Source organism: Danio rerio, chromosome 4 (genome assembly GCF_049306965.1).
Source record: "Danio rerio strain Tuebingen ecotype United States chromosome 4, GRCz12tu, whole genome shotgun sequence".
Taxonomy (NCBI): domain Eukaryota; kingdom Metazoa; phylum Chordata; class Actinopteri; order Cypriniformes; family Danionidae; genus Danio; species Danio rerio.
Window position 1 is genome coordinate 8,935,899 of NC_133179.1, and position 19,673 is coordinate 8,955,571.

General features: G+C 36.0%; 1 protein-coding gene across 13 annotated transcripts in view; it reads left to right on the forward strand.

Moving 5' to 3' along the window:
• The window catches only part of erc1b (ELKS/RAB6-interacting/CAST family member 1b), a 314,518-nt gene that overhangs the window by 234,648 nt on the left and 60,197 nt on the right, over positions 1–19,673 (forward strand). For all 13 annotated transcript variants that reach the window (XR_012401811.1, XR_012401815.1, XR_012401812.1 and 10 more), the window contains one exon: positions 11,817–11,964. Coding sequence is in view for 8 of the 13 variants with exons in the window: in XM_021475209.3 (XP_021330884.2) it covers positions 11,817–11,964 (148 nt within the window). In the remaining 5 variants the exon portion in view is untranslated. The remainder of the gene's footprint in view (positions 1–11,816; positions 11,965–19,673) is intronic.

A 19,673-nucleotide genomic window follows, 5' to 3' on the forward strand; every position in this document is an offset into this window, starting at 1 on the left:
TAGTTTTAATAACTCATTTCTAATAACTGATTTATTTTATCTTTGCCATGATGACAGTAAATAATATTTTACTAGCTATTATTCAAGACATTTCTATAAAGCTTAAAGTGGTATTTAAAGGCTTAACTAGATTTATTAACTAGGCAGGTTAGAGCAATTAGGCAAGTAATTATATAACATTGTTTTGTTTTGTAGACTTTCAGAAAAAATATGCAGCTTAAAGGGGCTAATAATTTTGATAATCCTAAAATGTTTTTTTTTTTTTTTTTAAACTGCTTTTATTCTAGCCAAAATAAAACAAATAAGACTTTCTCCAGAAGAAAAAAATATTATCAGACGTACTTTGAAAATGTCCTTGCTCTGTTCAAAGGGGGCTAATAATTTTGACTTCAAATATATATACAACTTTGTAGTTTTATTTATTTTGTTTCATTATATTTTTATGCTACTATTATGTGATTTATGTTATTAATGTCATCTCCCATAATGAATTACAAAATGTTTGAATACCACTAGAGAAATGGTTATTAAAGACTTTGTTCTGATGTTGTGTCTGTAAAAAACATTTCATTTACTACTCTTATTATTTTCTTTATCCTTTATTTTATGCGGACTCAATACTTATTATATTTAGTTACAGCTTATTTATTTATTAATTTAATTTCCAGTTATCTTTGAATATTTGGCTACCAGATTTTTATATATTCTCATTTTGTAGTTACTAATATCATTATTTTATGATTTTGTCTCTTATTTGCACTAGTGATGTCATGCAGATTATAAGTGTAGACTGCCTGACAAAAGTCTTGTCATCTATCCAAGTTTTAGGAACAACAAATAATAACTTCTAATAAATGGACTTCTAGATGGTCGTTTGGTATAAGATGTGGCTTATATGAAAGACAAAAGCCTCTAGATTACACTTATTTTACCAAAATAGAATATGATCATGCCTTGATTTTTAATGATTTAATTAGGACAGTAAGGTCTGACTTTGTTTAGAAAAAAGCACTGAACAGAAATAATGTCCAGTATAGAATATAAAGTCATGCTGCAGTGAAAACAGAATGAATATTGTGTCTGACTCCCATGAGCTTGGAGGACTGCATCCATACATCTCTGCAATGACTCAAATCACTTATTAATAAAGTCATCTGGAATGGCAAAGAAAGCGTTCTTGCAGGACTCCCAGAGTTCATCAAAATCCTTTGGATTCATCTTCAATGCCTCGTCCTTCATCTTACCCCAGACATGCTCTAAGGTGCCTGGGCTGGCCAATCCTGGAGCAGCTTGACCTTCTTTACTTTTAGGAGCTTTGATGTAGAGGCTGAAGTATGAGAAGGAGCGCTATCCTGCTGAAGAATCTGCCCTCTCCTGTGGTTTGTAATGTAATGGGCAGCACAAATGTCTTGATACCTCAGGCTGTTGATGTTGTCATCCACTCTGCCGATCTCTCACACCCCCCATATTGAATGCAACCCCAAACCATGATTTATTCCTTCACCAAACTTGACTGATTTCTGTGAGACTCTTGGGACTATGTGTGTTCCGATAGATCCTCTGCATTATTAGTGATGATTGCGATGCAATTCTACAGATGATTCATCTGAAAAATCGACCTTCTGCCACTTCTCCAAATGATCAACTAGAAGTCAAGTGATTATTTTTTGCTCTTACAACTGAGATCGATGACAAGACTTTCGTCAGGTAGTGTAATATTGGTCTTATATCATCCTCCAATCTCTTCTCATAACCATATTTAGATTAACCATTGCAAAATATTAATTAATGAAACATGCAGCCCACATCCGTTTAATTTTTGTAGAAACCCGCCAATGTAAAAGGTAGAATTTCTCATCATCTCATCATCATTTCACATATCGGCGCTAAAAATGCTCATTTAAAACATTTTGCATTATTACACTCCCACTCCTAACACACACACACACACACACACACACACACACACACACACACACACACACACACAAGCACTTTCCCCCTGTGATCTCCATCTCTGCAGGCTTTTAAATTCGCATTTGGTGTCTAGAAAGCCCTCGTGCCAGGTATGATTCAGCATGTGTTTCCAGGTGTCTCGCTGCCTCTTCCAGTTGGGATCCGCTCGCCAGTCACTCAAACGCCGCCGCTCTGTTTAACTCAAGATTAATACAACCATTACGGCGCTCAGGAAGTGCAAAACCCATATTTTCGGATTGCTTGCACACCGGAATTTATAGCTTTCACCGAGTCAATATTAGCTTTAAAGGCGCGAGGCTGTAGATTTTGCTTTAATGTTTCATCGTGCCCATCCAGAGAGGATGTTCAGCGCAGACGTCCTCCATAACTCTCCGTTTTAACCAGCGATCCGGTTAAACTCTAAAAGCAGCGGATGTATCTCGTTTTTTTTCGGCCAGTAAAAGCAGCCGTGGAAGAACCTCTGTGCCCTGGGGTAGCATTGAATGCTGAACGGACAGCATATTTCTCCACTATAACACACACATGCACTGAACACCGTATTTCTTCACACACACATACACACTCATCCCTGGAAAAGCGTCCCGGCTGTGGCTCGGGGCCAGGGAATGATGGAGAGTTAGGGTTATTTTTATTTTTTTAATGCGCTGGGGCTCCTCCAACACTCAGTTTGTTTAACGCGGCTGGCCTGTATTTTATTTTTATGTGCTGGATCAGCCAGTATCAGGTAGGACTTAGTACTGATGGATTCGGCTGATAGCGTTCTCTGAACTCTTCCCTCCCTGCTAATGGTGTCCTCTGAATTCCTGCACTTCAGATCAGCGGCTCGCTAATATCGAGGTGTTAAAGAAACGGACGGATAGATCTGAAAGATGCTTCGTCTTTGGAATGCGATTGGGGTTTGATAAAGCAAGATTGCATGTAAATTCTAGCCTAGATGTTTAACTTCATTTTAGTGGACATAAATATTATAGGACGTCCATCTGTCTGGCTGTTCATTGCCTTTAAGTCTATTAATTAATCCAGTCAACATCCAGTCTTTATCTGACCATTCATCTCTCCAGTTTTTTCCTCATTCATTCACTCGATCATTCATCTTCCTCCTTCCATTCTTCTATCCACCATTGTACCCATATCCCATCATTAATTCATCCATATGTCGATTCATCCATCCGAATCTTAGTATCTCTACAGTCATCCATTTATACTGTTTATCCCTCTATCAATGCATCTACTCATCTATTACATTTATCCCACCATCATTTCTTTGTCCATTCATCTATACAGTACATTCTTATACAGTATTTTGTCATTCATCCTTTCACACATCTTGCCATCATCCATTTCTGTCAACGCTTTCTATTCATCTGTTCATCACTGTCATCCATTCATAGTACTTTCTTTCCATCTATTCATTTGTCCATCCATCCCTTTAACATTGGTTCGTGATTCTTTCCATCCATCCATCTATCCATCCATCATTCTTTCCATCCATCTATTAATCCATCCATAGTTCTTTCTATCCATAGTTATTTCCATCCATCCATCCATCCAGCCATCCATAGTTCTTTTCATTCATCCACTCATCCATCCTTAGTTATTTCCATCATCCATCCATCCATCCATATTTTTTTTCCATCCATCCATAGTTCTTTTCATTCATCCATCCATTCATAGTTCTTTCCATCGATCTGTCCATTTCTTTATCAACAATTCAGTTCTTTCCATCCATCCATCCATCCATTTATCCACCCATCTATGTCTTTATTATACATTCAAAGCTCTTTCCATCCATCTTTTTTTCATCCATTCATAGTTCTTTCCATCCATCCATCTCTGTTCATCATCTGTCCAATCATCTATTTTTCTTATCTTTCAGTCCATCCATCTTTGTCTTTTCATCTATTTGTAGACTTTCCATTAGTCAATCCCAACACCCATCCATCCATCCATCCATCCATCTATCCATCTGTCCATCCATTATCCTTTCCATTCATCCATCCATAAATTGTCCTTTCCATCCATCCATCTGTCCGTCCATCCATCCATCCATCCATTATCAATCTATCCATCATCCATCCATTCATCCATCCACTATAGTCCTTTCCATCCATCCATCCATCCATCCATCCATCCATCATCCTTACCATCCATTCATCCATCCATCCATTCATCATCCTTACCATCCATTCATTCATTCATCCATCCGTCCATCATCCTTACCATCCATTCATCCATCCATCTATTCATCATCCTTACCATCCATTCATTCATTCATCCATCCATCATCCTTACCATCCATTCAGTCATCCATCCATCCATTCATCCATTGTCCTTTTCATCAATCCGTTATCCTATCCTTTCATCTATCCAACCATCCATCTATCATTCTTTCCATACATCCACCCATAGTCCTTTCAATCCATCCATAGTCTTTTTCATCCATAAATCCATAGTCCTTTCCATCAATTTATAGTTCCATCCATACTATAGTTGATTTGTTTATCAACAATTCGGTTCTTTCCATCTTTCCACTCATCTCTTTATTATTATACATTTATAGTTCTTTCCATCCATCCATCAGTCTCTGTCCATCATCAATCCATTAGATCCACTAGTTTTCCACGCATGTGTAGATAGCATCTCTCCTTCACTTACCTCTCTTTCCATCCATCCATCAATCCCAACACCCCTCCATCCACCCATCCATCTTTCATCCGAAACCTAGCCATGCTGTATCAAATCAGTTCAAGTTTTGCTTTGAGGTAAAAACAAAATATGAGGTAAAATATCAAGACATTTTAAAATAATAATCTTCCACCCATTCATCCATCTGTCCTCGCAGTATTTTGCACTTCACATTTCTCCCCTTTGTGTTTCCAAGAAGCTTATCTCTCTTCCAGAGTGGTCACGGCTAAGACAACCATTAAACAATTTCAAGCGCTGAAAGTAGCCCGACCTCAGATCTGCATTCGTTTAACATTCCTCCCTCATATTGCCATCATTTACGTCGTACTGTCGTCATACGGTAGGAATGGCAGTGATAAGTCATGTTTAGGACCCACCACCCCGGCCATTCCTGGCGTACTGTGCGGTGTTCCCTCGCTCCGGTGGCTTAACCGGCACATTTCGTCCCCATCACAAGCTGCCATAAATCTCCCACCCCCTCAGCTATTCATTATCTCTACACTGGCGAACACGCCCATGGACACACACACACAACCGATAGAGAACAGAAGGATGTGGCGTATTTTTAGGCCTGCTCGAAGACTCCTGAGAAGAAAGCTTGAAGGAATGCAGAGCACAGAGAGAGGAAATTGAGTGTTGAGGGCGGTGTGGAGATGCGTTGATTGATGGGACCCTTCCCTTTTCTCTGATTGGAGGAGGTGATTGGCCACTTGACCTCTTAGTGATCAATATGGACTCTCCTCTATCTGTCTGACAACAAATCTGTGGAGGCCCATTGTGCTTCTGATAAGAGCCATTGTCTTTTTTCTTTACTGCAGGATAGTAAGCTCTGGCTTGCTGTCTGCAAATAGTAGGATGTCTACTAAGCTACTTAGTTAGCATCTTATCACAAATGATTGGTCCATATTTGCTTGAGTCTACAATGTCTGCTGTTCTGTGACTTGCATACATATGTAAACCTTGACTGGAGATGATTGGAGTTGTTGGCTAAAATAGTCTGATGTAAGCACACTGATACAGTTATACATTGGATTTAATAATTTTTAAATGGCTTTAAGTGGTTGTAAACCACTTATATGGGCTGTATTTAATATTAAAAATAATTTTTGGCGTGGTTTTTTCAAATAGTCAGGATTGGGTGATTAAATTAAATGTTTTACATCCATCCAAGGCTGCATTAATAGTATTAGTTAATAGTATTAATAGTATTAGGCCTGTCACGATACAGACTCTTGTTGCACGATATATTGTCACAGAAATTGTTGTGATAACAATATTATTGTCATTTTGAGATCCTTTTATGCCGCTGATTATATAATACCATAATTATGCAAATAGCCATACACACTTCATAATACTTAGCATTCTTATGGTTATTTAGATTTTATAACTTGATGTTTAAAAAGTCCAATTATTTATACTATTAAATGTCCTATTAGTAGCGTCAGACAGAATCTGCAGACATTTTTTGCTTTTTCTGCAGAGAATTTTGGACCAGATGAATAAAAATGTGCAAATTAAATATGTACGAAGTATACATACAGTAATGCATCTAATTATTGAGAAAGTGTTACATTTAAAATGCATTATTTAATTAACAAAAAAGGCAAAATTTGTTTATTAAGAATAATTGATCTATCCCATACAGTGTGTGTGTAATAAAATAAAAATGCTATATTTTTTATAATTTTATTAGTGTTATTTTATTTTTAATGCACTAATAACAAATTAATAATAATAACAATAATAATAAATTATATAAAATGCCATAATAACAATAACAATAATAATAATAATAATAATAATAATAATATATTATATTAAATGCAAAATAATAATAATAATAATAATAATAATAAATTATATAAAATGCAAAAAGAAATATAATAATAACAATAATAAATTATAGAATATGATAATAATTTTAATAATAATAATAATAATAATAATAATATAAAATGTTTTAATAATAATCCAGGATAGCATAATACTTTACAAAATCATGACGTGCAGATGTATGTACAGGTATATAACTATATGCAATATTATATGTAGCCATATTATGCACAAATTGAAATGTAAACTAAATACTGTACGTTGTTAAATAAATATGTTTGTAAGTAGTGTTGTTGGTTCCCCAATTATGGTTCATGAGATAAATTGCCTAAGGGAAGAAATTGTTCCTCTGTCAGTCCATTACTGTCTCCGAATACGAAATATTACTGACCGCAAACTTTTGAATGACAGTGTATATTATTTATCCGTTTTATAAGTCCCAAATCAGGAGTTTTAGGGAGGAAGTGCGTGTGTCGCTGCTGCAGTCATCACGCCTCTTCTCTCTTCATGGCCACCCATCATATCCAGTGCATAGGAAAGATTAGATCACAGAGGAAAAAGTCCCATCCTTGTTTAAAGATAAATCTAGCAGGACACGTGCGTCAGGAAAAAAATTGAAGAACGGAAGAATTCAAATTCTCTTTTGCGCCACCATCATTTCCCTGAGTTGGCATGATACCGTGATCTGAATATCATGTGTGTTTACATGGACGTGTGAGCGATTCTCATCCATCATTTCATTCTCTTTATCCCCCACATCCCAGCGCACATCCTGTTATTCGCCTCTCCTCAAGCCGTCCTCCCCGGGTTTCTCTCTTCACCTCATCTTTTCCTTTGATTTTTATTTTTAGCACTCGATGCATTTTGGCAGGGCAGATACAGAAGGGCTCATCGGGACCAGGCAGTGAGGCTGTGGAGCTGAAGGGGAAGTTCCTTTTTTTTTTTTTTTTTTGCCCAAAGTAAACTGACTCACCTCAGGGGCAGCTGCTGCCTGTGGTCTAAACCCGACCATAATGAGCACGGCTAGTCAGGAGGTCAGTGTATTAAAAGGCCTCTCTGACAGGACATGTTAGTGCTCCCGGTGCCTCCTGGAACATCACCAGCGTTCGTTTTATTAGTTTGCGCCAGGACACGGTGGTTTTTACAGGCCTGGGTGGCCCGTCTGTGTGCGCATGTGTTTTGCGGGATACATCCCATCTCCGTTGCTTTTGATGGTCAAAATGACAGAATTAAGAGCTGTACGGCGGCCTGTGGGTATCATACTGAGTGTGTGTGTGTTTCTGTCAGGTACACAGGCTTCTTTCTGGAGCTGCAGTGTCAGTCTGGATAGAATCAGGTCAGTCAGTTCCTCAGAGGAGTTGAGGAGAACACGACGAAATAGAATAAAAGAGAAAGAAAGGGTTTGCCAGCGATTTGAGACGCTGATAAGAGGAAAAGTGAATATGCTGCAATCTCGGGATGAGAATAAATGGTGCGTCCTTTAAGATAGTAAAATAGAAAGGGGATATTTTATAAAACTGTAGTGCTCCTGATGCAATATATAGACCATATTTATTTAACAAATAAGGCAATCCCAGAATGTGAACATTAAGACAAAAAAACAACTAAAGTTGGGGGGGAAAGGTATTAACACATCACCATTTTTCTCAGAAAACATATTTCTAAAGGTGCTGTTGACTTGTAATGTTCACCACATGTTGGTAACAACCAAAGAAATCAATATATGCAAAGAAAACAATATTAATTAGTTTAAAAATTAAGTTATGTGTAGGCCCACACGGAATCTGCGCGCGCAGAATTCCGCAGAATTCTGCAGATTTCTGCAGTTTTTTAGCCCATTATAAATTCTGTTTATTTACTTGAGTAAATGTGTAAATCTGAATTTATTCAGTTTTTATTTAGTAATTTATTACTTTTTATTTAATATATTAAAGTGTAAGTTATGATACTCTGCTGGATACTCCCAAAATAATTTCGCAGAAATATGCAGATTTTACTAAAATTCTCTGCAGAAATAGCAAAAAAACGTCCGCAGATTCCGTCTGGCCCTAGTTATGTGTAGTAAAATGAAATGACATAGGAAAAAAGTATTGAACACATGAAGAAAGGGAGGTGTAGAAAGGCAGTGAAAGCCCAGACAGCAGCTGAAATTTCTCAGTAGTTCCTCCTCTGCCCTTCGTCATTGTGAATGAATATCAGCAGCTTTAGTCTAACATCTACATTATTAGAATGATGAAGATGAAAGCAGAGTAAACATTTCAGCAAGACAATAATCCACAACACAGCCAAGCAAACTCTCAAATGCTTTCAGAGAAAGAAAGCCAAGCTGTAGAATGGCCTAGCCAATCACCTGCCTTGAATCTAATAAAAAAAAATTAATGATCAGATTTAATAGGCAAGACTCACAGAACCATCAAGATGTTTACACTTTGCTGAAGTCAAAATCAGACCTGAGCAATTCATGTGACTTCATTTTCCATATGGGAGGTATCTTTAAGCTGCCATCACCAAAAAAGCCTTATTTATAAAGTATTAAATAGGTAAAATTTAAAATATTAAACATTGTTATTACAAATTTTTTTGATATTTTTGTTTTTATACCGCGGATGCCCTTCCAGCCACTAGGAAACACCCATACACACTCTTTCACACACATACACTACAGCACCCGGAGGCAACCCACGTGTACACGGGGAGAACATGCAAACTCCACACAGAAATGCCAACTGCCCAGTCGGGGCTCGACCCAGTGACCTTCTTGCTGTGAGGCGATCGTGCTACCCACTGCGCTACCGTGATGCCCTACTTAAAGATCAGTAACTTGTGTGTGCTAGTTGTATGCTTCTGGGACCATGTTGTTAGCTTAGCAACATGCTAACACCAAGCATTTTATGTCATACAGAGTTGCTTCATATCAATTCGTTTGTTTGCTATCCAAGTAGGTAACCATCTAGGAAAACAGTAAGCTCTCTAGGTTTTGGCAATGATCCAGCAAGTTTCAGTGTTTAAGAGGTCAAAGAAAAAAAAATGAGAGGGAGGAAAAGAAAGCGAGGCAGAGGGAGGATGTTTTAGACACACGCTTCACCACTGACACTCTAGCACACGTGGCTAACGCTAACCCTGAGACATTCTCCAGTCTGCCGCCTCTATTTGTCAGTACACTGGAGGCTTTGACCATCTCAGCTAACACTACATGATGTTCACCCTCCCTCTTTCTGTTACCGCAGTTTTGACCTAACAGGCCACACTCCCAGAAACAGCTGCACTTGACTGACGGCTAGTTATGGCAAACTAATTATTTGCAATGCTATGAGTAGCGTATTGTTCATATGCTGCGCACTGAAGTGATCAAAAGTGACAGTTATTAAGAGACCACTTGAAAATCCTGATTTATTATTAATATTTGTGACACCAGACCACAAACAAGTCATAAGTGTCAATTATTGGATGTGGAGATTTACGCATTAGCTGTAATCTGAATGTGTAAGCTTTACATTGATGTATGGTTTGATATGATAGAACATCATTTGGCCAACTTTTTGACAACTATTTGCACAAATATTCACTTAATTATTTAACAACACACCAAATTTACATTTCAATTTAAATATAATGACACTAGATCACAAATAATTCAATTCAATTCATCTTTATTTGTGTAGCGCTTTTACAATGTAGATTGTGCCAAAGCAGCTTCACATCGAAGATTGCATAATGGTAATAATGTCATAAGTGTCCATTTTTCTGGATGTGGAGATTTAAGCATTAGCTGTAATCTGAATATGTAAGCTTTCCATTTATGTATGGTTTATGATAGGACAACATTTAGCCATGATAGAAGTATTTGACAATTGTTAACGTATTAAGAAAATCATCTTTAAAGTTGTGCAGATGAAGTTCGTAGCAATGTATATTACTAATCAGAAATTAAATTTCAATATATTCACGGTAGGAAATGTACAAAATGTCTTCATAGAACTTTTAAATAAATTTCTTATGATTTATGGCATTAAATAAAAGGAAAAAAGACCCATACAGTGTATTTTATTGCTGTTCTTTAAAGATAACATAAAGATCTGATCACATTTCTTCCAGTCAGAATCATTTGGGCTTATTTATTATTTTCCTATTATTTATTATTTATTTTACTTTCTTAAAAGTGATAATTGGTGTTCATAATAAAGCTTTAAATTAGTTGTCAATTACTGTCATTGACTCCTTTGAAGTTAAAACAGTTTGCAAGGCAAGTTTATTTATATAGCACATTTCATACATAATAGTAACTCATAGTGCTTTACATAAACTAAAATAAAAGAAAAAAGAAATGATTAAAGGAATAAAAAAATTATTAAAATATGGAGCAAAAAAAGGTTTTAAAGAAATTAAAAATAAAAGAAAGACATAATAGTGTGATTTTCCGAATGTAGCACAGTGCTCATTCAATAGAGGCACAGCTAAACAGTTGTTTTAAGCCTTGATTTGAATGGGCCTAATGTTGGAGCACATCTGATCACTTCTAATTCCAGCAGCGGGGGGTGTATTAGCTAAAGGCAGATTCACCCTGCTTTAAACAAACTCTTGGAATATCTAATTTACTTGATCCTAATGATCTGAGAGATCTGTAATATAATGAGGTCCTAGGCCATTTAGTGATTTATAGTAGACAAGTAGTAATACGTAAACTCTATTCTGAATGTAGGGAACCAGTGTAAAACGATGGTGTGGTGTTTCTAAAAATGCATGTAAACAGGTATTTAGAAGATGGTAACAGAATAAATGAAGAAAATATGTTTTACTAAAACACATAACCATAAATTATCAAGAGAAACGTACTTCCAGAGAAACAGACTTTTCAGTAGCCTCTTTTTTTGTAGCTGTGTACTTAATTATACGCATATATATATAGAACATTTCAATGTGGTCATGTCATTGGCCCATCAACATTTCCTGCTTGTTATCAAACTATTTCATAACTGTTACAAGAGGCAATTCAATCATAACCTAATGTTAAACTGCTATCATAACATTATTTATCAATATTTGGCTCTTGTTAGATTCTCAGAGGCAATAGAAATTAAAAATGTAAAACATGAAATACATTGGGACCATTGTTTATGTTTACATCCCTCATGATGGTCTATACAGTATATGTTGTCTTCAGCATCATTACTGTGTAGTTTCATGCTTAAGTACCACACATCTATAGATCGTCGACAGGGAATTGGAAGTGAATCTGTCAACAGGACCTATTTTCAATCGCAGCCTGTCAAAAATGTGCTGTCTGAAATCAAATTAAGTGTGTGTTCTCCTCCAAACAGGCAGGAGGCACTGTTGGCAGCCATCAGCGAGAAGGATGCCAACATCGCTCTACTGGAGCTTTCGTCCTCAAAGAAGAAGAAAACTCAAGATGAGGTGGCTCTGCTGAAGAGAGAGAAAGACAGGCTGGTTCATCAACTCAAACAGCAGGTAAGACCCAAAAAAAAAAAAAAAAAACCCAACCAAACAGCAGGTGAGATCAATGACAGTCTGGCCGTCTGCATCTAGACCAAGGCACGAGGCAAAACCATAGACTAAAATGAGCACAGACCTCAGTCCTCCTAGTTTCCTAGAGGAGTTCTTCAACCTCACCCACAGGAATTACATTGGTGAAGCTTAAACCAGACGTTCGTCAGTCTAAAAGAAAAAAAAAACTGAAAATAGTCCCACCTCAAAGGGACAATTTAGATTTTATAGCTCAAGTCTAACAAGCTTTTTTGTTTTGCTGACGAATTGTGTGTTTCTGACCCAAATGGGAGCTTCGCTTTTCATGCTTTTGAACTCTCCGACTCTCTCGTTCCTCAGGCCCTGATTGTGTTTTACTGTAAAAACACTTTTGGGTTTTGCACTCTCCAGTCAAAATGATACGTGCGTCATAATTGAAAGCATGCCACAGATGCTGTCTGTAGACGTTAAGTTGACAATACCCTGAAACCCTGTCTCTTATGAGGGGCGTGAATACATGGAAACATAAGATCGCTCTGGATATGCTGGTGTTTACAGATTGGCTAACCAGCTGACCTTGCTATCGTAGTGTTGGTTAGCAGTTCAAGGAGAGGCTGAAGAACATATACATTATAGGGAGACACACGTTGGGAATAAAATTTTGAGTTTGGAGATCCAAACCGGGTACAGATGTCCAGCCGCAGAGTACAGTGCATGTTTTGGGATTATTTGACTCCTCCTGGTTCCCACAAACCACCTGCAGAAAGCACACACAGACTAGTGGCTGTGTTATGCACTTTCCACTTAATTGTTAATAGTAGTTTGTGAAGTCTGTCGGTTCTCTGCTATTCGATTAATGGGTTATTTTTATACAGTTAAGAGGGTTTTTTTTGACTCGGTTTGGATGTTAAACTGTAATAAATATAATTAAAATGAACCAAATTGTGAAATTCAAGTTGTGTCTGTCTTTTTCATCTTACAATTTGGTTCATTTTTCTTTATATTTATTACAGTTTAACATCCAAACTGAGTTAAAAGCCTCTTAAGTGTACAGGATATGCTGATGCTGTGTTCACAGTATTGCTAACCAGCTGACCTTACTTTAGTAGTAGTTAGCAGTTCGATGAGAGGCTGAAGAACAAGCTCTGGAGGATTTATAGGGAGACACACATCGGGAATGAAGTCTTGGAGTTTGGAGATGCAAACAAGGTACAGATGTCCAGCCGCAGAGCCGTCAAACAGAGCAGTTTTAGGATTATTTGACTCCTCCTGGTTTCCAGGAACCACCTGCAAAAAGCACACACAGACGAGTGGCTATTTTCTACTTTATTGTTAATATTAGTTTGTATTGCTAATTGATTATTGGCTTATTTTTATACAGTTAAGAGGTTTTTCAGCTCAGTTTGGATGTTAAGTCGTAATAAATATAAAGCTAAATGAACCCAATTGTGAGATGAAAAGTTTTTTTATGTTTATCCAAATTAAACATAATTAAATTTGTTTGGTGTGCACTTTATTTTAAAGTGTCAGTAGAATGCGTAATAAAAATGAAAAGATTTTATCCATAATGCAAATGTCATTAAGATATGACTAATCAACATTATATTACCAGCATTCATGTTGTTACTGTTACAAGATAACATCTGACCTTGCTAGCTAGCTAGTCTAATGCAATAATGCACATTCCACTGTTTGGCAAAACATACATTTGATTGATGTACAAAAAACTAATTAGCTAAAAACTTTTTTGAGTTGTGAATATTTCATCATTACTTACTGGAGGTGATGTCTCAGACTTTTTTGTGGATCTAACATGAGTTGATTCTTTGTTTTTATTGCGTTTACATTTGCATTCAGTATCTACTTACAATAAATCGTGCCACAGAAAAGCACTGGACGTCATTGGCTAAACTAAGGTCTTCTCTTTCCAACAATAGCATTAGAATGTCAATCTTAAAGAAACAGTGGCAAGTAAATTAATATAATATGGCAACACCAAGCAATAGAGGGTTAATTACATATTACTTACACTCTTAGAAATAAAGGTATGTGATCTGTCACTAGGGTGGTACCTTTTCAAAAGGTACACATTTGTATAGAGTTCATATTGGTACCTCAAAAGTATTTATTAGTACCTACAAATTTTGAAAAGGAACACTTTTGTACTTTTTAGGGACTGATATGTTCCCTTGAGGTATTAACATGGACCAGGTACAAATGTGTACCTTTTGCAAAGGTACCACCCCAGTGGCAGATCGCATACTTTTGTTTCGGAGAGTGTACAGTTTCAGTCAATAATATTAGCCTTCCTATGAAATTATTTCTAAAGTGTTGTTTAATGAAGGAAAGATTTAAGGTTTAAAACACATTTTATTATTAAAACATAAAAGTTTTAGTAACTTATTTATAGTAGCTATTTTTTGTCTTTGTCATTTTGACAATTCATAATATTTCACTAGGTATTTGGCAAGATACTAGTATTCAACTCCAAGTGCCATTTAAAGACTATATATCTAGGGTAATTATAAGTTAATTTAATTAGGTCAATTGAAAAGAGCCTAAAAATGCAAGAAATTATTACAAATTAATATAAAATAATTAAAAACCAAACTGAAATATAAAACTTTTTCTTGGTCTATGAAATAAAACTTTAGAAATATTTGAAAAAATAATAAAACATTTGCAGTAGGGATAGGGCTATATATATATCAGTATATCGTTCCAGCATCGATAACCCAATGTGTGGATCTGCAATGTTGAGATGGCATTGTAATTAACCAGAAAACACCCTTTTTTTTAAGAACTGCATGTGACTATGTAAGAGTTAAAGTATGAATTGAAACCATTTGGGCAATAGAAAGGATCAAATGTGTAGCTTGAACATAAAATAATTGCGTTTAATTATCTCTACAACTAAGACTATAGTAGAAAACATTTGAAGAGGATCACAGAAGTTTTTCAAAATTATCCTGAGACAAGAATGAATGTTGATGAATAGTTTTAGGACAGCTCAAAGTTTTGATATGCTTTAAATATTGACTATTGTGTACAGTATTATTTTACATTTAATTTCTGTGTTTTAATACTGGTAAGACTCTACAAAAACATAAAGCACTGTTTATTTATTTTGTATCTTTGATCTATTTAATAATTTATGCTTTAAATAAAATAATGATCATTATGTAATATGTTTATTTTATTTCATACAGATCAACTCCCTTTCAAAATCTTCACAATCAATGTAAACCTATGAATTGTTTCCAAATAGAAACACACACAAAAACTCTGCATCTCTGTTTCCAGTACAAACCGGCCACACACATGTACACAAAACCCAGCGGCTACAGAAAAACAAAGCGACCGAGAGCCACGATATGCACATCCACACTTTAACTCCATTCATGCACACGCTGGAAAACAGACGTCTGAATGACAGGCTATCAGCTCCAGCATTCCTCGGGAAATGGGTGTCAGCAGTGCAGATACTCTGCACCCGCAGCCCCTGAGATCAGGAGGGCAGCCTGCGCCCCGTCCCTCTCACTGTCAATCACACAATCTGCTTAAGAGCCGCTGCTCTCCTGACATACTAATGGTTGAGGTCGGAGATAAAGGTTACACGCGGTGGTCCTAAATCAGGGCTTTCTGAGCAGTTTTACTTCGGGGTCAAAGTTAGGAGCCAACTTCGGAAAGGTTAAGACACGTCCTTTTCACAGCAGAAAGACACATTACAAGCAACCGTTTGCCGTTTATCCTCATTTATAATCATTAGTTTAATCATTAGATAAAGATCGCATGCAGTGGTCCTAAATCAAGGCTTTTTGGAGCAGTTTTACTTCAGGGTCAAAGTTAGGAACAGTGTTGGGAACAAGTTTAAGACATGTCTTCACTACAGACACATTACGAAGAGCAGTTTAGCATTGGTTGTTATTTAAATCATTAGAATTTGAAGTTTCAGGTTTGGTAATAATAAACAGCGATAGCCTGAAGGTGTTTTACATGATGCTGCACTAACACACTTACCAGGTTTATAATAACAGCTAAGATACTTTATTAAATGTAGCCATATGCATAATTATAGGTGGAAATTGCAAAGGGAAACTGTCCAACAAGTCTAATCTTTACACTGTGGGTCAATTTGAAAGTATTGCATAAGAAATGTAATGATACGTACATTATGGGTGGAAGTTTTTAAGGAAAACTCTCTAATTTAAGTCTAATCTTTGCAATATGGGTCAATTAGAAAACATTTTGTAAGAAATGTAACCATATACAAATTATGGGTGGAAGTTTTTAAGGAAAACTCTCTAATTTAAGTCTATTCTTTAAACTATGGGTCAATTTGAAAGCATTTCATAAGGAATATGACCATATGCAGATTATGAGTGGAAAGTCTAATCTTTATTCTATGGGTCAATTTGAAAGCATTTTATAAGAAATGTAACCATATACAAATTATTGTTGGAAAGTTTTAAGTAAAACTGTCTAATTTAAGTCTAATCTTTGCACTATGGTTCAATTTGAAAGCATTTCATAGGGAATGTAACCATATGCAAATTATGGGTGGAAAGTTTTAAGTAAAACTGTCTTATTTAAGCCTAATCTTTACTCTATGGGTCAATTTGAAAGCATTTCATAAGAAATGTAGCGATGTGCAAATTATTGTTGGAAAGTTTTAAGTAAAACTGTCTAATTTAAGTCTAATCTTTACACCAAGGGTGCTCAACCTTGTTCCTGGAGATTTATCTTCCTGTAGATTTCAGCTCCAACTCTGATTAAACACACCTGAATCAATTAATTAGGACCTGAACAGCACTTGATAATTACAGGCAGGTGTGTTTCATATAGGTTGCAACTGAAATCTCCAGGAACAAGGTTGGTCAGCTCTGCTTTACACTATTGGTCAAGATTTTTACACACACGACTTGTTGCCATCCAAATAAATTACTTTATTAGCACATTTTGCTTTATGTACACTGAAAAAAAAACATTTTGGTTTTGTTTGGGATGAATTTAAACAAACAAACACAATTTATCAATGTTCAACTTCATTTGTTTGTTTAAAGTCAGCCCATGTAAATTGTTTGCATCCATTTACCTTTAAACTATTTAGTAAAATCTAAATAATGTGTTTTTCAGTGTAAAAACTTACTACAAAAGTTAAATTATCTTTATTTTATTCATAAAAAAGCACAATATACATCTTTTACATCCTGTAGTAATTCCACCCTCCCATTTCTGTGATATTAATGACTTATTTTACACCAAACTTGACTTTTGTCCAATCAAATGCCCTCAGTAAAGGAAAAATTACATATTTTTTCAGTCATTGGAATAAAAAATCTGAATTTATTTATGCTATAAATAAGGGAATTTTCTTTTTTTCTTTTTCTTTTCTTTTTTTTTGTTGTTGTTGATGTTTTGATTCACATATAGTTGAATTTTAGAAATATTGTTAATATTATTAGTTTATAAGTGGTTATTATACACTTTATATTCATTAATATTGCACTTACTGAATGGATTTAGCCTTTTATTATTATTATTATTATTATTATTATTATTATTATTATTATTACTTTTTACACTTTAAATCTCAACCCCAATGCATTAATAACATAAATATAAGATATAGTATTATTGTCATTTGTAACCATTAGGATTGTGGTTTGTGGTGCATAAATGATGAAGATCTCCAGCCTGAAGGTGTTTGTGGTGGCCTAGGGGAAGGGCGAGTGCTTCTGGATTAGGGTTGAGGATCAGGGTCGTGAGGTTTGACTGACAGGGGATGAGTGTGACATAGTGGTACATAAACGGAGTATTTTTCTTTCACTTTTTTTCGAGAGACAGATGTGCGTAAAGATGTAGGGCTGATAATAATGGCTCGGAGGGGGGAAAATTCCTGGTGGTTCTTGTCAAGTCTTGTTAGGTCTGTCAAAAAAGAAAAAAAGAATAGTATCAGAAGTGTGCCTTTACTACAGATATCATATGTATATTTTGTCTTTAAAATCAAATTAATTTTTTTATTTTTTTAATATCAATTTACCACCTCTCCCCAACCGAGCTAAAATAAATTAGGGGGGGAATTATTATTTATATATATATATATATATATATATATATATATATATAAACATTGGCTCAGTGGTTAGCACTGTTGCCTCACAGCAAGAAGGTTGCTGGTTCAAGTCCCGGCTGGGTCAGTTGGCATTTCTATGTGGAATTTGCATGTTCTCCCATGTTGACGTTTCTCTGGGTGCTTCGGTTTCCCCCACAGTCCAAACACACGCACTATAGGTAAATTGAATAAACTGAATTGGCCGTAGTGTATGTGTGTGTATGGATGTTTCCCATCGGCTGTGTAAAATATATGCTGATAAAGTTGGTGGTTCATTCCGCTGTGGTGACCCTTGATGAATAAAGGGACTAAGTCGGAGGAAAATGAATGAATGAATTATTATTAATAATTAATATCTCATTGTAGTATATTTTGTCACAAATGCAGTATTTTATAGTTCTGAAGAAGTAACAGCATTTTATCTATAAAAAACCTTTATCCAATCGTGTGGCTTCTCATTTGTTTCATCTCACTCGAGCGGATTGTGATGTACTCAGCGTGTGATAAATGGAGCCCGTCATCGTGTTTAAATTATATTTTCTCGACGACGAGCAGATGGGACTATTTGATGTCTAACAAAATGATGCATAATCAACAGCCGTTACTGTGATCCAGAGATTTGAGGTGAAGGAAATGAACTAGTATGAAACCACAAAAAAAGAAGAGGAGAAAAAAAAAAGCGAGAGAAACCAAGCAGTGTAGTTTTTCATAACAAAAAGAGCGGAGCGAGAAGACATCCCGTATCTGTTTTTGTTTTGCGATGCATCACTCTTTAAGCTATATCTGATGTGTTTCAGAAAGAAACTGAGCTGGCTTTGTTCTTTTTCTTTTGCGTATTCTCCGTCTGTGTGTCTGTCAGCCACAGTGATGATGATGACGATGTAAAAATAGGACTGATGCTTGGCGAGTGTCTTTTGAAGAATCCACATAGAGAAATCTCTGCTCTTTGTCTTGAGGTCTCATCCGGCTCTGATGTGCTGTCCAACGTTTATTAGCATTTTAGAGAAGAAAAACTCAGATTAAACTCTCTGCTGATATCACAAACTTGACTGAGATTAATATTTAAGGGGCAGTTCACCCAAAGATGGAACTTTTCTCTCTATTTACTCACTATCAAGTGGTTCCAAAGCTTTGTGAGTTTCTTTCTTCTGTTAAACACAAAAGAAAAAAATTCAAAGAAAGCTGCAAACCTGTAACCATTGACTCATACGGTAGAAAAAAGCAGAAGTCAATGGTTACAGGATTTCCACATTCTTTAAAATCTCCTTGTTTGTGTGCAGAAACTCATAAAGCTTTGAAACTTAATTACCTTAACTTAATAACAGAATTTTCATTTTTAACTGAACTATACTTCCAATCCCTCATTTACACTAGCAGCGACTTTGTCGCTCTGGGTGTCGAGCTACTCCAGACGTACAGTAGTGTAGGTCTACAGCATGGAGATTACAACCGGCCTCTGCAGGAGCTCAGAGAGGATTACGTGAGCTCTACTGGTGCTCCTATTGGCTATTGCTAAAGAAAATCGCTCTTCATTTGCATAAAGTTGAAGGATTCTCAACTTTATTGCATCACTCGACAC